Source organism: Corvus kubaryi, unplaced genomic scaffold (assembly GCF_017639235.1).
Source record: "Corvus kubaryi isolate FWS band 111438036 unplaced genomic scaffold, C.kubaryi_AGA036_p1.0 74, whole genome shotgun sequence".
Classification (NCBI taxonomy): domain Eukaryota; kingdom Metazoa; phylum Chordata; class Aves; order Passeriformes; family Corvidae; genus Corvus; species Corvus kubaryi.
Window position 1 is genome coordinate 17,272,488 of NW_024582061.1, and position 17,268 is coordinate 17,289,755.

Below are 17,268 nucleotides of genomic sequence, written 5' to 3' on the forward strand. Positions count from 1 at the left end.
CCTTTTTGTCTTTCTTAAGTACAGCTATTTGTCCCCTAGCAACATGCATATGGGAGAAAATTCCTTTAACAGGAAAAAAAACTAAGACTAAACTAAAACCCCAACAGGTGGCCTTGGACTTTCTCATTTGACCCATGGTCTTCTCCCACTTCTCTAGGAATGGCAACAATCTGTAACATGGGGGCTGAAATCGGAGCTACCACATCGATCTTCCCTTACAACGAACGCATGAAGAAATACTTGGGCAAGACTGGGCGAGCTGGTAAGAGGGTTTGGGGGTTGAAGTGGGTAGAAGTACGGGTTCAAGTGAAGGTGTATTCTGGGAGCAGTATCCTCCTACAGTGTTGTCTGATGTGACTTTTGACCTTGTGTGGTCCTGTGGGTCATCTGATACGAGTAGGGAGCCTCTAGATGAAGTGGCTGGGCAACTCCGCAGTGGACCCCCTGTGTTTAGTTGTTCTAGACTTTTTCTTCTCCCTCATATTTGCTGCACTTTCCAGATCTTGCCTCTTTCTTATTCCAGATATAGCTGCACTAGCGGATGAATTCAAGCAACACTTGGTACCAGATTCTGGTTGTCAGTATGACCAGGTGATAGAAATCAACCTCAGTGAGGTAAGACTTCCTTTCTTCTTGCCATCTTAGATGCTGTGACATGACTCTGCTTTGTGTGAATGAGGACCAAGCTGAGAGTTTGATGCAACACCCCTGGTGCTGTGCTAGAACATGTGAAATACATTCAGGTCTGCTTCACTGACAGCTTGTGCTCCAGTGTTCATGTAGGAGAATCCTAGTTAAACAGCTTCCAGACAGAGCTATGAAAGGAATTGATTTGCTGCTGTGTTTTGGGGTTATTCTTTGCTACTGTAATTTCTGACTTTGTCACTGTTTCTTAAAGCTGAAACCGCGTATCAATGGACCTTTCACACCAGACCTGGCGCACCCTGTGTCAGATATTGGTGCTGTGGCAGAAAAGGAGGGCTGGCCTGTTGATATCAGAGTTGGTGGGTAGCATTTGCTCTTTCCTCTGCCTTCATACTTGTGGCATCAATATTGCTGTCTTGGGATAAGCTGTTGGTCACATAGCTTGGGATCCAGTTTTTTCACTGCTGCTGTGTGTCCTTTGGCTTTGGTGCAGTGTCGTCTCTTCATGGCCGTATGAATTTGCTGGGAAAAGTAGTGACCACATGGGCCAAGTGTATAGGATGAGATCCAGGACAGTAGGAGGGATTTTAATCTCAGGAGGTAGACTAGGTTTTCTTCCATTTTTGAAACCTTTGAATGTTTGGATTGACAGGAGTGTCACCCATTGAAGACCACTTCTGTTAAAGGTCTGTGGCGTGGATTTGCCTGTTGCAGAGATTTGTCAGGAGCATGATTGTCAGCACTCCCAGCAGCTGGCTGTTGAGCTCTTGGGAGATAGTAAAGTTAGTACTTGCTGTCCTAAAAAGCAGGCTTGGGAATTTATGTACTTGCTTTTGGGATGGTAACTTGTGGGCTGGCTTCTCAACTGTTGCTCCTGGAGTGGAGGGAGGAATGAAAAGAATGGAAATACATTGTAAAACCACATACCAGGTGGGAAATGTATTATATGATAGTGTTACAAATAGGATACAGTTACAGCAGCTGTAACTGAAAGCGAGTATATATTTTGCTGCTTAATGCCAGAATGCTGTCAGAATGGTACAGGATGTCCTCGTGTGTTCTTCATACTGTAAAAAAGATGCTTTCTTTTCATCATTTCCTCCATTTCTTGCCATCTTGATTTGAAGCCTTTTTTGTCTTTGTGGAACAATACCTCTCCTTGGTAATTTGCTTAACCAAAGTGCAAGTAGGTGACACTCAGGTCTTGTAAAACAACAACCTAGTTAGGTTAGACTAGTGACTGGGTAGTGTGTTCTGACTGTGCAACCTCCAGAGCTGGACAATGGACTGCTTGTGACCACAGTATATTGCTGGGAGGCTTGGCAGTGTTAGTACCTGAAACCCTTTCAGATTCCTTGTCAGCAGAAAAGGTGGTTGTCCCTTGTTTCTTCTTCTGGGAGACGGGTCGGGGAGAATCTTCCAAGTACCAGGGCTGCAGTAACCACCACCCTGTTTCTGTCAAACACCACAGGCTTGATTGGCAGCTGCACCAACTCCAGCTATGAGGACATGGGACGCTCGGCAGCGGTGGCAAAACAGGCGCTCGCACATGGATTGAAGTGCAAATCCAAGTTCACAATCACACCAGGCTCAGAGCAGATCCGTGCCACCATTGAAAGAGACGGTTATGTGAGTATGGCTGCTCTTTGCACTTCCAAACAGAAAGGGTTAAATTCTTCAGGACAGTGCTCAGGGGGCCAGAGTTAATTGATGGAAACCTCTTAAACTTTGTCTTCACTTATGCTGGAGGCGCAATTACTGATGCAGTAACTGGCTTTGTGCTACTGTGCCTGTGGGTCCTGCCATCACCTTGACAGTGTTTTCACCTGGTATCTTTACTGCCTGGGCATATAAGAACAGGATTAGAACTGAACAAAGCTGAGGCAATTGTCAGGAGCTGGGGCCCTGAGGAGATAACAGTATGCATAGCAAGGGATGTCTCATGCTCCTGGGATTCTGTAGATGGCCATGGCTGACAAAGGGCTGCAATCCACTTTTATCCCAATATATAAAGAGAGCACGCCCTTTGGAAGGTGGTTCCCAGTTTAGACCAAACTTACAGCAAAACTCATATTGGCTTTAAAAGGAATGTTTCTGTTGAGGAACCATTACCTACTTTCTCCCTTTTTTCTGTGCAGAAAATGTTGTTTTAATTAGTTTTACTATTTAGTAAATGTTAGCTGCTGTCATCGTGTGAGGACCAAGTCTTTACACATGGCTATGTCCAGCCAATGCTTAATGGCTCTTCCAACCAAGTCCTACCTTTCAACTCATACCTTTCCTTACCAGCTGCCCCCTTAACTGAGCTGTTTGCTGAGTAGACTGAGCAGGCACACATGCTTGCCAATTCTCTCCTTACATAGACAGGAAGTCTGTAGAATATTAATCAGACCAGACACTGCCCTTCAGTCAAATATCTATAAGTAGCTGCATTGCTGAAGATGAAGCAGGTAGAGAATGGAAACATCATGGCCAGTCATCCTGTGCTCTGCCCCAGTGTTAACTTGCAGTCTTACTGGGGTCAAACCCCATGTATTTATAAAAGTAACTCAAAACTGAAACAAGGAAGGGAATTTTCTCAGGCTTGGTGGTTCTTTTTAGTGTCTTCTTCCCCTGAAAGAGCAACCCCAGAAAATTGTTCCAGGTATTCTACCAGTAACAAAGGTGTTCTCTGCCCCCAGGCAAAAATCCTGCGAGAAGTTGGAGGGCTGGTTCTTGCCAATGCTTGTGGGCCATGCATCGGCCAGTGGGACAGGTAAAATGAAAGATGGACCTCACTCTAGCTTTGTATCTTTTAGCTCCCAAAATGCTCTGTGAAGCTGGATTTGATTGTAAGTACAGCCCACGGGGAATTAAATGTTTAAAAACCAACTGGCCATCTGATAGGCACTGGAGGAGGAGAAAAGAAGGACTGCAGATTTATATTGAGCCTTTAGGTGAACAAAGCTGCAGAATGGACACACATTCTGGAGGCTTTTTTTAGTAGGCAAAGAATGGGGAGAGAGATGTGTTGTCTGTGAGAGAGTGGACTGGAGTTTGTACGGTCCTTTTAAAATAGGAGAAGTGAATCGGTCCAGCTTCAGTCATTGGAGTGGCAGGGAGAATAATTCCCAATAGAAGGGATGGGAGGCACATTCTTTTGTTGCTTAGTTATGGCTGACTGGGTTATCCAAAGGCAATGTACTTAGTTGATTGTTGTTTAGAGAGTTCAACAGTGAACAACATGGGCTGTGAAAACTACTGCAAGAATCAGTGTCTGACTTGGGTTTGCATTCATTCATTTTGGGTCTGTGCTTAAGGGAGGAAAACATGCCCAGGCACCAGCTCGTATTTCTAAGATAGTGATTGCTGCCAAAACCAAGCTGGGGGATTCTAGCAGTGAGACATCTAGAAGCAGTACTCCGTTTGGATCTGATGGGCATGTTTGCTTCTTTCACAGGAAGGACATCAAGAAAGGAGAGAAAAATACAATAGTTACGTCCTACAACCGGAATTTCACAGGTCGCAATGATGCCAATCCAGAGACTCACGCATTTGTGACCTCTCCAGAGGTAAGAAACAGCCAGAGGAGGGGCTGTGGAATAGTTCAGGGTGCCTGCAGAAGAAGCCCAGTGTGCCTTGGTTAGTAGCTTGGCTGGTGGCTTTGAGACCATTAGATGTAGGATTTTCAGATGAAGATATGAGAGGTAGAATATGCCTTTAAATTTGTCTTTTTTCTTCTTTCAGATTGTCACAGCCCTGTCCATTGCTGGCACTCTAAAATTTAACCCTGAGACAGATTACCTGACAGGAGCAGATGGGAAGAAGTTTAAACTAGAGGCACCTGATGCAGATGAGCTGCCCAAGCTGGTAACTGCTCCATCTGGAGGCAGAGGGAGGGAAGACCTGACACTGGCAGTGGTGTATATGTACTGAGGCAATTTACATGCACTGACCTCTTTCTTACATGGTGGTAGAGCTAGAATGGGTGCAGTTGCCTGTATTGGCTTGTTCTTCACATGCTATTGGGGATGGCTGAGGCTGATGATTTTCCTTTCTTCTTTGGAAGGAGTTTGACCCAGGCCAGGACACCTATCAGTACCCTCCCAAGGATGGCAGTGGGCAGCATGTGGATGTGAGCCCCACCAGCCAGCGCCTCCAGCTTCTTGAGCCCTTTGATAAGTGGGATGGCAAGGATCTAGAAGACATGCTGATCCTCATCAAGGTCGGGAACAAAGTGGGGGAGCATCAGCTATGACAGGTCTGCTTGAACAGGGGTTTGCACAGCAACTGCTAGAAGCTTTGGATGTGCCTTTGAGATACCTGATTCCCTCCCTTACAACCACATTGTTATGGAAAAGGAAGCAAGGGTCTTTCTTTCTTCCAGGTGTTTCCTTCTGATACTTTTTTCTGTTACAACTAAGTGACTCTTCTCCTTTGGGCTAGTGGTTTGCTAATACCATGCAAAAACAAGCTTGTTAAAGCATGTAATATGATCCTGCCCAGACCGTGCAGTCTGCAGAATTTGTCCCAGTTATAACCTGCAGTGGAAAGGTAGATGGGTTCCTTAATTAGCATCTCTAATTCTGACTGTTCTAAGATGTATTTTGTCTGAAATGAGGTCGTTGTGAACTTCTCATCCATCAGTACGCATGTTCTCTTCCCACTTTATAGAAAGAGAAATTATTTCACAGTTGTTAAACATTGCAATTTGGTCTTTCAATGGAGACATGGGTTTCTGCTCACTGCCTGAGGTGAGTTAACAGATGGAAGCATCAGTTGATATGGTGAGGGGTTCTGAAATGCAATCCCTTATGAACTGACCTTTGGGAACATTCCTGATTCTCAGTGGCAGAATTGGAGGTACTCCCAAGGGCCATACTGCTATGCATAAGTTTTTGACACAGGCAGTTCTTTTATAAGCGCTTTAGAACTTACCAGTTGGAAGGCCATTATCTCTGGTTGGGAATGCTGTTCTTACAAGCTGAGAAGGCTTATGTGCAGTTTGGAAACTTAGAGGGTAACACTTGGCATCTTGTTGAAGTTGCCCAGCAGGGAGGCTGAGCTGTAGCAGGAAGGGCCTTAATTGCTTTTTGTACCTGAACAACCTGCTGCTGAGGGAAGTGAGGACACGGCAGGAGATGCCATGGCTAAGCTGATTTTTGTAATTTACTCTTTGGAAAAGTGATGTCCTTCTTACCCAATGCATGCAGAATGACCACTTTGTTCTGCTTTAGAGTGCCTTGATTCTATAACTGATGCACTTTTCTTGGGTTTGTGCCTTTGAAAAGAGATGTGATGATCACAGAATGGGTCAGGTTGGAAAGGACCACAGTGGGTCATCTAGTCCAAGCTGCCTGCTCTAGCTGGGTCATCCCAGAGCACATGGCACAGGATTGTGTCCAGCTGGTTCTTGACTATCTCCAGTGAGGGAGACTCCACTACCTCTCTGGGCAATCTGTTCCAGTGTGTGGTCACTGCACAGTGCAGAAGTTCTTCCTGATGTTCAGGTGGAACTTCCTGTGCCTCAGTTTCTGCCCGTTGCCTCTTGTCCTGTTGCTTGGCACCACTGAGAAGAGCCTGGCTGCAGCCTCTTGTCACCCTCTCTTCAGATACTTAGAGATACTGTAAATGAGAGGTCTCCTCTCATTTGTCTCTTCTTGAGGCTGAACAGGAGATGCTCCAGTCCCTTAATCGCTTTTGTCACCCTCCCCTGGACCTGCTCCAGGAGCTCCAGGTCTCTCTGGTACTGGGGAGCCCAGAACTGAACACAGCACTCCAGATGTGGCTTCATTAGGGCTGAGTAGAGGGATGGAATCACCTCCCTTGACCTGCTGGCAATGCTCTTCCTAATGCACCCCAGGTTACCATTGGCTTTCTTGGCCACATGGGCACACTGGTGGCTCATGGACAGCTTGTTGTCCATCAGGACCCCCAAGTCTTTCCCTGCAGAGCTGCTTTCCAGCAGGCTGCTTCCTCAGCCTGTGCAGGTGCATGAAGTTACTCTTTCCCAGGTGCAGGACCCTGAACCTGCCCTTGCTAAACTTCAGTTCTTCTCCGCCCACATCTCTGACCTGTTGAGGTCCTTTTGAAGGGTGCAGAGCCCTCTGGAGTATCTGTGGACCACTCCTCCCAATTAATGCTTCACAGTTAAAAGTGCTAAGGAAGGGTCAAGTACATTACTCCATCCTAAGACATTCTTCTCTTCTACTACACTTTAGGTAAAAGGGAAATGCACCACTGATCATATTTCTGCAGCTGGACCGTGGCTCAAATTCCGTGGCCATCTGGACAACATCTCCAACAACCTGCTCATTGGTGCCATCAACATCGAAAACGGCAAAGCCAACTCTGTGCGGAATGCATTAACCCAGGAGTTTGGCCCAGTCCCAGACACAGCCCGTTACTACAAGGTGAGATGTTCTCCTGACACATACATATATTTTAAGAGGATGTTTACACTTTGGGTAGTCTGTGCCAAGAATAAGGATCTCACCCTCCTGCTCTCAAGTAACAGCAGCTGCAGATTTACTCGGCATTGAGGCATTTTCTTGGTATTTACTCTAATGATTGTGGTTCCTGTAGGAGATTCTGTCCCTACCTGCTGTGGGGAAGAGAGAGGAGGATCTCGTGGCTCAGAGGGAACCAGAAATCACAAACGAAAGAGGAAGAACTTCTTTAGGCTCTGCACACCTTACAAGGCATGGGTGTCATCAGACTGACTAAATCTTGCCTCCTGGGATGCTTCACCTGTGACTAGTCTAATGTTTAAATAAATTACAGTCTTATCCCCTCTATTCTTTAACACTTGGCTTCAAATCTCAAGAAATGTCCTTTTACCCTCTGGACAACTTGGCAGTTGTCTCAAATTGGCTCTTTCAGTAGAGAGAAGTTAAAATTTTCCATATCCCTCCCAGAAGTAGAGCAGAGGTCATGGCTGGTGCAAACACTGGTCTGGCATAGCACCGTGGAAGGAGAGGTGGCAGGAAAATGAAGGAAAATATTTGCTCTGGATCCCAAGGGCAATCCTCAGCCCTTGTCAGCAAGGATGGCAGTGCCTAACTGCTGTGAAGCATTTAACTCCTTTATTTCTCTCCTTTCTCAGAACCCAAGGGAGTCTTCTGGGAGAAAGCACCATGGCATAGCAATGTCAGTGAAGTGCTGAAATTAGATGTGTGGGTGGGTATTTATTGTTAATTCCTTGCTTGAGTGGCTGCATAAATGAAAATCTGTGTCTTTTGTCACAGAAAATGGGTGTCAAATGGGCAGTTATTGGGGATGAAAACTATGGTGAGGGATCAAGCCGGGAGCATGCAGCATTGGAGCCACGTCACTTGGGAGGAAGGGTCATCATCACCAAGAGCTTTGCCAGGATCCATGGTGAGTCAGGCTTCCCCTATGGTGTTGTAAACAGGATGTGTTTGGTGTGAGTGGAAGTGGTGTTTATCTTGCCCACGGCTCAACACCTACAGGCATGAACCCTCCCTGCTGAGAGACAGCAAGGTCCTTCCTGTCAGGAGTCCTGTTACATACCTAGTTAGATATGCCACAAACAAGGGATATGCTGGTTTTGGTACAAAGATAGTAATTGTTGCTGGAGTAGGACTTGGAGAAGCACTGGGCAGCTAGAAGGTAATCCCACTTCCCTGGAGCAGAGTGTTACAAGCATGGTTGGTGGTTTGTTCTCCACAGAAACCAATCTGAAGAAGCAAGGTCTACTGCCTCTCACTTTTGCTGATCCAGCAGACTACAACAAGATTCATCCTGTGGATAAGCTAAGCATCGTGGGATTGAAAGACTTTGCACCTGGAAAGGTAACTGTCTGGGTGTCTTGTCATGGACTTGGGGCAGGGATGTGCCACTAATGGGGAACAATGGTGAGTTGTGTGCTTGTGAGGCAGCACTGGCACTGATGAGCAGTGCAGCCTGCCAGCCAGGTGAGACATGGTGGGCTGGGAGATACAGGGCAGGTCAAAATCAGCGGTGTTCTGAATAGTTAAGAGAAACCTTTGTATGATAGTCTGAATTCCTGGACTTGTTGATTTAAGTATGAGTGTTCCTTAGAAGGAACTGCAACCTCACTTTTATGTTAAGATCCACCCTGAGCTGCAATTTTCCCTTTTCAGTCCTTTAAAACCATGTAGGAATTTTCCTGTGAGAAGCTTCAGCTAACCTTCTCCCTTGAAAGAGAAGGAAAAATAAAACTGTCTTCTTCCTTTAGCCTCTGAAATGCATCATCAAGCATCCCAATGGGAGCCAAGAAACAATCATGCTGAACCACACCTTCAATGAGTCGCAGATCGAGTGGTTTCAGGCTGGGAGTGCCCTGAACAGAATGAAGGAGCTGCAGCAGAAATCAAGCTAAGTGCGCACAATGCCCCAGTGCACTGGACTCGATTCAGCTTTGGCATTTTCATGAAAGTGCAATTCCATGCCTACTGTTGGAATAAATGTCTGATCAAATGTAACCATAGCTTCCTTTTTGTTATGGTACTTCCTCTTCACTGACACTATGAAAAGGGAGTGCAGCTAGGCTTACTTTTGTCTTTTAAATTCCCCAGCTCCCTTTTTCTATTTTGGCTCAATTTCAGTTCTCTCTCAGTTATTTATATTTGGAAATAACCGGCTAAGGTGGGTTTGTCTGCTCAGTTGGTTGTTTTCTGCCCATTCACTTTACTGATGGCTAAAGACTTAAAATGAAAATAAAGAATGTGACCATCTCTTCTGCCATTTGTTATTGTATTCATCATCCTAATCCTTGTCAGTGTTGCTGGGAGGGTGGGAAAGAACTTCTTGTAAATCACTACTATATGGACAAAAAAACCAAATCAAACATTAACTCAGCATGGTAAAAAAAGAGCCCTCACAGCTGTCCTGGACTGTTTAGCTCTTGACATTAACCTACTGCAGGCTACACTTGTGATTATGACCACCTTCCCCCCCCTACATTCTGGTCCAGAGCAACATTGCCACTATTGCAGCGATGACAAACTTGCAAAGAGCACCTGCTGCATCTGCTTTTCCAGCACTGCACACTTAGCTAGTTTTCTAAAGCACTACTTACAGCAGGAGATGGATGTTGAGGAGTCTCTCATGAGAACAGCACACAAAACCACATCACTACCACCTCACTACACTCTTGGGAGCCCTGACCATGTCCAAAAGGAGCTGAGCAAAACACCTACTTGGAGTAGCTGGACTGTTTTCTTCCCGCTGCCCTGGCACTACCCCAAAACAGCCTGTGTAGAAGCTCATTTGTTTCACCCAAATTTCCACCTATACAAACAGCCGGGGGGTTTCTGCAAACAGTTGTTTCCACCAGAGCTAGATGGTTGCGTGTCTGAGCACTGCTGCTCTGTAGGTGGCATTCGGTAAGCTTATTGTGTGCACAGATGGACCTCAGTTACTATGTGAACCTAAAGAATTCTAGGCTCCCTTTTAATTAGGGCATTGCACCAGGAATAACAGTTGAGAATTAAGGGGTTCTAACGACGCTGCAGGGAGGGCGCTGGTGACTCAGGCTTTGTTTTCACAGTTGGAGGTTAAGCAGACCCCACTATCCCAGGGAATTACAGCTCCTTCCTGCCAAATGTGGCTGGCTTTGTAATTATGTGCAACATCACTCTCCTGGCAATGGGCCCTGCATAGATTTTACTCACTGTTATGTTCCCTCCTTTCCTTGTACTGCTGTCAGGGAGGGTGATGGCAATTGTTTGTCATTGGCTGTTAGCATAGAGCAAAGTGTTGGTCTCAACACTGTCTGCCTTGAAATCCAAGTAGCTAAGCTGCAGGAGGCAAGTGTTTTCTTCCTGCCAGGCAGGAAGCTAATAGTTTCCCCACAAATTGTACAGGAAGGCAGGCTGTGTGGTTTTTACTATTTATTCCACTTACAATATCAACAACATCCCCCCACCCCACCAAGGATTTATCTTGCTCAAAGCAGTCTTGGTCCATTTCAGTTCATAATTACATATTTTTAGTCAAACTCCTGCAAAGTTTAGCTCATTCTGCATAAATACAGCCCACCCAATAAAATCATTCCATTCAGCACAATAAGCAGCCTGTAGTTTTCTACAGTGGTCATCTTCACTAAGCCTGAGTTACTTTTGGGCAAACTGTAATTCCTGTTCCTTCTGGCTGACTTCACCCATGGGTCAAGTTCCCATTCTTATCACCACCACCTCCCCTGCCCTCCCAGCAGCAGCATTTTCCAGGTCTCCAGAGTACCACACCTCTACTAACTCTAGTCTTTTGCTGTCTCTTCTTCATTTCCTGTCAAAAGAAGGGCAGGTTTCTACCCCTCTGAGATCAAGCTCCCAGTCTAAGGAAGTGGTACTTCTCAACAGGTATTCTCTTCTGCTTGTACTCACTAAAGTCAACTCCTTCCTGAATTCAGGCAAGTTAAGACCTCCACAGTTTTCCCTCCGGGGCAAGAGACCAAAGCTCCAGCTGAGTTTGTAGCTCTGTGCTCAAGGCTTTTTGTGCCTGTAAATTCACTTCTGCACATCAGTGAAGACATCTCTTGAAAGCAACTGTCTCTCTCTGGCAGCTTGGAAGCTGGAGGGAAAACAGAATGGCAGGTCTAATTCCTTATTCAGCTTCAGAAGAGCAGTGAGCACCAGCAGGATCCCATTATCCCCCAAACATCCACCAGAAAGACTTTCTGTGGAGCAGGCTCTGATGGCAGCTAACTGTTTGTCCACCACGACAGGAGGCCCAGGCCTGGCTCGCTGATTGATCCCTGTTCACAGAGAGAAGACGAGAGCGTGCAAGTGTAAACTGCATAGAGAATAGAGGAAAATGCCTAAAATGACAACATCTCTCCCCTCTAAGTTATGGAACACAGCTGTCACTGGTTCAGATCCACCTTTCTCATGCATTGTACTCAGATGGGTTTTATCCAGAACACTGCAAGGAAAGACTGTTCCGTTGCATAAACCTTGATGTGTTGCTCCCAGCTCTGTACTTTTCACATGCACATGCAGTTTGCTTTAAATCAGCGTCCCAGGGGAAGCCACCAACAACCACAAAGCGTTCCAGTGAAAACACTCAAAACAGAGCAACCACAACAACAACCTCTTTTCTCCCCTCTTCCACTCCTTTCATTTTGTGACTCTGCTTCATGGTCAGCTTAAAGCAGTCAGCTCCTTGGGAAAGGGATGCTATTTTAGACACTGAATAAACCACAACACTCACAAGGCTGTATGAATTAATGCACATAGTTACCACAAGGGTGTAGGGTGCCTCTTTCTTCTGGACTTCTTCTGCGGCACTTGAAGTGGAAGCCTCTGCAGAGCTTGGACCTGTTGGTGATGTATCAACAAACGTCTCATCCACGACTCGGAAGCGGATCTCTTCCCCAATGTCCATGTAAAGGTCATGGGCCCCTTCTTCTGTCTCATATTCCCACACCCACACCTGCTCTGCTTCATCACTGGCCATGCCAAGGATTAAGGATGGAAACAATCAGTACTCTGCTTGACAGATCACTTTCTGACAGTTCTGGGAACAGACTCAATTCAAAGCCTTTTCAGTTATTTCCCAAACTGCAGTGTGCTGTCCCAGGTAATTGTCTGTATAGCCCAGGACCCCCATCTTTCTGACTTTCCTGCTTTAAGATGTATCCTGCTGGTCTAGCCACCCCCCAAAAAAGCCCAGCAACAGAAAAGACCCCCAGACAAGCAAACCTCCTCAGACCAAAGACAACCTCGCCTACCACACTGAAGCACATCAGACACACATGTAGGTAGACGTTACATGATGTGGTCAAACCTGCACTCTGTCTTCAGCAGCAGCCAAGACTGGAGGCAGGGATTACAACTCAGCTGTTCAGGGGACACTGCCATTCATTTCTATCAGCAGGCACAATGATCCTGCAAAACCTAATGAGCGTGAGGGCCTGTCTAGCTGTGATAACAGTCTGCGGGACTTGCCCGACACAACGGCTTAGCTTCTGCCGCTGAGCACCTTCATTGTTGCAGTGGTGAATGCCTGTTGGGCCAGCACTGCACAATCTTTTGAAATGAAGTAGTAAAGTTATCAAAGGTGATCAAAGGATACAACTTAGCTGGCTGCTGCAGGGATTCTGGTGGGATGACAATATCATCAAAGAATCCAATAGAAACTGCGGAGAAAAGAATTTGATTAAGACTGAAACAATTCTTTGCAAATGATGTTCCACAGCGATTCCTAAAATGCATTTCTAGGCTCATTCTCCTTCCTCTCTCAGGAAGGACATTGAGATTATGCAGGAATTATTCTTTGAGCCACAACTCTCAATTTCAGTTGGCAGCAAAGCAACCACCCAGCTGAAAGTACATACAGCAACAGAGGGCACAGTCTTCATGCCCACTGGGAAAGGAAAAGGTTGTTTGGAGCAGGAATGGCAATGAAAGCGTTCCAAGAAATGAGTCAGATGCTATAGAGATCTGTGACAGAAAAGAGCTTAGAAATCACAGATGTAGTAGGTTAAATAAAGACCAATATAAAGTTAGAACAGCCCCCACATCCCCCTTGAGATTTCATGATGTTGAATTTTATCAGGGAATGGACCATGCCCAAGTTCAGCAACAAAAGCAGCCAAGGTAGCCTTATTGTCCTAATTTAACAACTGAGCAGCAGAGCTCCTTTGCATGGAAGACTCCTAGAGGAAAGGAAACTCATCAATTATATATTCCATGACTCTGGCAGCATTTTGTGCTCACAAAGACATTTCCCTGCCATGTTTTCAGGTACAAGAAATGAACACAAATTTGCACAGAACTACAGGAAAAACACATCAGACCAACACAAGCTGGTAGTTCCACTTAGAAAAAAACAAATTCTCTTAACTTAAGCAAGAAAAGGAATCCAGTCTGTGCTCCAGATGGGCTTGCCTGTTATTCTTGGGCAAAAGGAAAGGGGAGTGCAGACAAAACCATTAAGGTCAGGTGAAGCTGCCAGGCTCAAACTACCAACCACCCTCAGATCAGAGCAGCACTAGAGGCCAGTAATAGCCTTTAACCAGCCCTCAGAGAGCATTATTCCACCTGAAATCAGTGTCTCAACAGACCCAAGAACTCTGCAGCTCACGTATCCCTAAGGTCAGAGGGTGCAGTTTACCGTGGACACCATCCTGACTGCAGCTCTTAATCTGTCCGATCAGAATCTCATCCAGGAAGGGATGGAAGACCACATAGCGGAAATGCACTTAAAAGAAAACAGATCATTCATGTTATGTCCATGTTAGTAAACTACAGTCCTTCCACAGGGTGGCAGCCATTAAAATAAAATCCCACATCCTTTATGCCCTCTAAAACACCCAGTTTCTTTTACAATTTTTTTACATGCACTGATTAGATAGAAAAACAGGAATAAAAGTTCTGATTCCTAACTGGTCTGTACAAATTCTGGCAGCAGCTGATCAGCAGTGTCCTGTTCCCAGCTCCTCAGTTTTGCAAGAAGTTCACAGAAAGAAAGTGTAACATGACAAACATGGAGCAGGCCCTCTGGTTAAGCTATGATAGAAGCATAATGCTTCACAGTCAAGAGTATTGGTTGAAATTACACTTTCTCTGCCTCTCTTCTGAAACTATACTTCTGCCTTTTACCTTTGTCTGCAATGCTGTATTTTCTTTAAATATATTTAAATTTAATATTTTAAGTCAAATATTATCAGATCAAATAAGATTCTCTAACATAACTGGATTTTTCCTCCAAGCTAGATAAAATGTTTCTAACTAAGCACATGGCATTTATTATTACAAGAATGCTACACTAAGACAATCTCAGCCAAACAATGCTTTGAAGCAATTTAACATCATTTTAGCTGTACCTACTCAGTGCTCCTCTTTTACATAGAACTAGGCAGTGCATTAAAGAAGGAGTTATTACCAGACACAGCGGGATTTATCGAAGTGCTAGCCCAGATTCTGAAAGCAGACTTTTTTCCCAAACTCAGGAAGAAAAATTTCTCTTCTTTCACAGTTCAAGGAGTAATTTTAAGTTAAGAAGCTGAATGGAGATTAAAGCAAGCAGGAAAGCCTGCCATCCTCTTTCAGTATTAGAGAAGCTTTTATTTGCAGGGAACGAGTTCTACTGGAGTTAAAATTTAGACAAGGGAAGCCCCATATAGTCAGGGCAGCTCCCTTCTAACAGGAAATAGTTCATGTGCTCAATCTACATTTCCACACTGTAAACTGAAACTAGAAAAATGCATCTCTTACCAGTTTAAAACCTTATTTTAACTTTAAAGAAATGAGATTTGCTTTTATGCATTTACTTCCAGTTTTCACTCAGATTTGCCAAGAGTCAAAGTAAAGAAATTAGTCATTTCTTATTAAAAAAAAAAAATCCCTAGAAATGTATGATGAACCAGATCTGTCTAAGTTTCAACAAAAGTGTCATAAAACTTCCAGCTAGGACAAGAGCATCAAATGCTGTGCAAATGCTATATGTAGAAACGGGTTTCAACATCCTAGGTAGGGAAAATAAGCTTCAAAAAGAAAAAATACTAGAGAAATGCAGACCTATTATTACAACTTACTTTCTATGTGCAGACTTTCAATAATTAATTAAATTAACCCCTTCCTTACCCCACACCTACCACCAATTGTAGAACAGAGATGGGCTGCTGGAGAAGGCAAGCAGGACTGGCTATTTAAAGCCATATTTGTACCCAAAACTGCAAAGAAAATAAGACTTTCACCATGTTCCTCTTGGCCTCCTAACAGGAACAGAGTTAAGGCTGTGAACTTAAGGTTGTTACTTTCCCTAACAACTGAACTCAGCTTACATTTCCAGATCATTAACTAACCTTCTGCAACACAATATAACTGAGGGAAAGCACTTACCTTTTGTATGTGATGCACCATCTCCAGGAAATATGTATGAATCTTCCAGCTTTGTGATATCATACAGACAGATGCAGAGCCCAACATTGTATACGACCTGATAAAAGGAAAAAAAAAAAAAATTAAGAGCAGCAAATCAATAAACCCACCAGGTAAAATCAAGCAAACTATGGAATCCCTATGTTATGCACACCTTTTCAAAAGGCAGGAACAGAGGGGTGGCGAGATGGGATGGAGGCTGTTTTGGTACACTGCCTTCAATACCACCAGTATAGGGGAACCCCGGTTCAAGTGTTACGGGAGCACATTTTCACTGGCACTGAAAAGAACACTGCTACAAAGAGAAACCCTTGGGGAAATTGTCAGCAGTGAGAGAACTTGAGCTGCCAAGACAGTAAACAGCTCCCCATCATGCACCAGCCCCACAGCTTGTCCAAATGCTAAACATCCTTTTTGATAGAGTTACACTCTCAGAAGCCTCTAGGCTTGCCTTTGTCTTAAATTATGTTAGCTTTGGGAGACACAAGGCAAATTCTTGGTTTCTCTGCTACTTCTGAGACAGCCTCACTGCCTACAAAATTTGAGGAATCTATCAGTCATCAGTGGAAGAAGGAAGACTTTTGCTTTTCATAACCTGCCTGTATAATCTGCTATTCACAACCCTCGATCCCTTCAGGTTGCTCTTTTGAGCTCCCTTCACGTTTACAGCTGCATTTTGTGTTTCATACCTGCCTCGAGTTGAAAGCCATACGCTAATCAGAGTCTCGGGGCTGCACAGGGAAACAGTGACCTCCAGGTCCACCAGAAAACACTTTTTACATCCTGCACCAAAGACCAACTTCTCCCTGCCACACTGTATTTCAATTCAATGAGCTATTAACACCTCAATTTCTCTCCCAGTATTACTGTTCTACCTGTGTTTATACAGTCTTTTTTCTTTAAATTCCCCACTGGATGGATTAGTTTGCATTTGTTTTTCAGGCAGCATTTCAGATTGCTCCTGTAAACACAAACCAGCAGCTGCTCTCACTTCTCTTCCACACTTTTCTGCCCCATCTGGCGTTTCACTATCTTCCCATTAAAGCATCAGCCATTAGAAAAATGTCCCCTTTGAGATGATACGTGGCTGTCTCTTTGTTTACAGTCGCCGGGGATGGCCTTCACATCTCAACCACTCTGACATCTCATCCACGCACCTCAGTAGGCGCAAATAAAAGGAAGACACGCCCGGGGATGTCGTGAGGCCTGCATCAACCTATAGGTGACCCACGCTTTACCTTATTGGCCAATTTCTTGTTTAGCTCTTCAGCAATGGATTCGTTCAGTTTCCTTTCAAACTGCCAGGGAGGAATTCTTACAGTGTCAGTCATCTCCACCAGGACAAACATGGTGGCGGGGGGGCGAGGAGACGCCAACAGCCTCGGGAATTGGAGAGCTGCGAGGACCGGGCCTGGGAAGCCACCCCAACGAGTGGCACGGAGCCCGGTGGGGCAGAACCGCGGCTGTCCCGAAGGCAGAGGGGCCGGCAGCGGGCGGACGCCGGCAGCGGGCGGATCCCGGGAGCGCCCCCCGCCCACCTGCCGCACGCGGAGCGGCGCCGCGCGGCCCGGCCTCGCGCCGCTTCCGGCGCCGCCGCAGCCAATCGCGCTCGGCTGGCGGGTCGCGCGCCCTGATTGACACGGCGCGGGGCGCGGCGCCCGCGGCCGCCATTTTGTCCCTCCTCAGGCGGGGCGGGGCCGCGCTCGGTGCTCGCTGTCATCGGAGCGCCGAAGTGTCCGGAGATGCCCGGGAGGGGCTGGTTTTGGCCGATATA

At 45.6% G+C, this 17,268-nt stretch overlaps 2 protein-coding genes across 3 annotated transcripts in view; one reads left to right on the top strand and one right to left on the bottom strand.

Moving 5' to 3' along the window:
- ACO2 (aconitase 2) overlaps positions 1 to 9,344 on the top strand; it is a 23,296-nt gene extending 13,952 nt beyond the window's left edge. The window contains exons 7-18 of the mRNA XM_042051250.1: positions 158 to 262; positions 524 to 615; positions 899 to 1,004; positions 2,117 to 2,274; positions 3,327 to 3,400; positions 4,085 to 4,196; positions 4,372 to 4,494; positions 4,694 to 4,849; positions 6,846 to 7,037; positions 7,872 to 8,004; positions 8,317 to 8,438; positions 8,846 to 9,344. Coding sequence (XP_041907184.1) covers positions 158 to 262; positions 524 to 615; positions 899 to 1,004; positions 2,117 to 2,274; positions 3,327 to 3,400; positions 4,085 to 4,196; positions 4,372 to 4,494; positions 4,694 to 4,849; positions 6,846 to 7,037; positions 7,872 to 8,004; positions 8,317 to 8,438; positions 8,846 to 8,989 — 1,517 coding nt within the window. The 3' untranslated portion in view covers positions 8,990 to 9,344. The remainder of the gene's footprint in view (positions 1 to 157; positions 263 to 523; positions 616 to 898; positions 1,005 to 2,116; positions 2,275 to 3,326; positions 3,401 to 4,084; positions 4,197 to 4,371; positions 4,495 to 4,693; positions 4,850 to 6,845; positions 7,038 to 7,871; positions 8,005 to 8,316; positions 8,439 to 8,845) is intronic.
- A 1,143-nt stretch (positions 9,345 to 10,487) lies between these two features.
- POLR3H (RNA polymerase III subunit H) lies at positions 10,488 to 17,067 on the bottom strand. Of its 2 annotated transcripts, none has more exons than XM_042051252.1 (6): positions 16,733 to 17,067; positions 15,456 to 15,552; positions 13,726 to 13,812; positions 12,685 to 12,748; positions 11,851 to 12,058; positions 10,488 to 11,365 (listed from the first exon to the last, which is right to left on the bottom strand). In XM_042051252.1, exons 1-6 carry the CDS (start codon positions 16,841 to 16,843, stop codon positions 11,312 to 11,314), a joined length of 621 nt encoding a protein of 206 aa, XP_041907186.1. In that variant the 5' UTR covers positions 16,844 to 17,067; the 3' UTR covers positions 10,488 to 11,311. The 2 variants fall into 2 exon arrangements, with proteins under 2 accessions (XP_041907186.1, XP_041907185.1); XM_042051251.1 differs by having other exon boundaries at positions 13,676 to 13,812.
- Between the last annotated feature and the right edge of the window lie 201 nt (positions 17,068 to 17,268).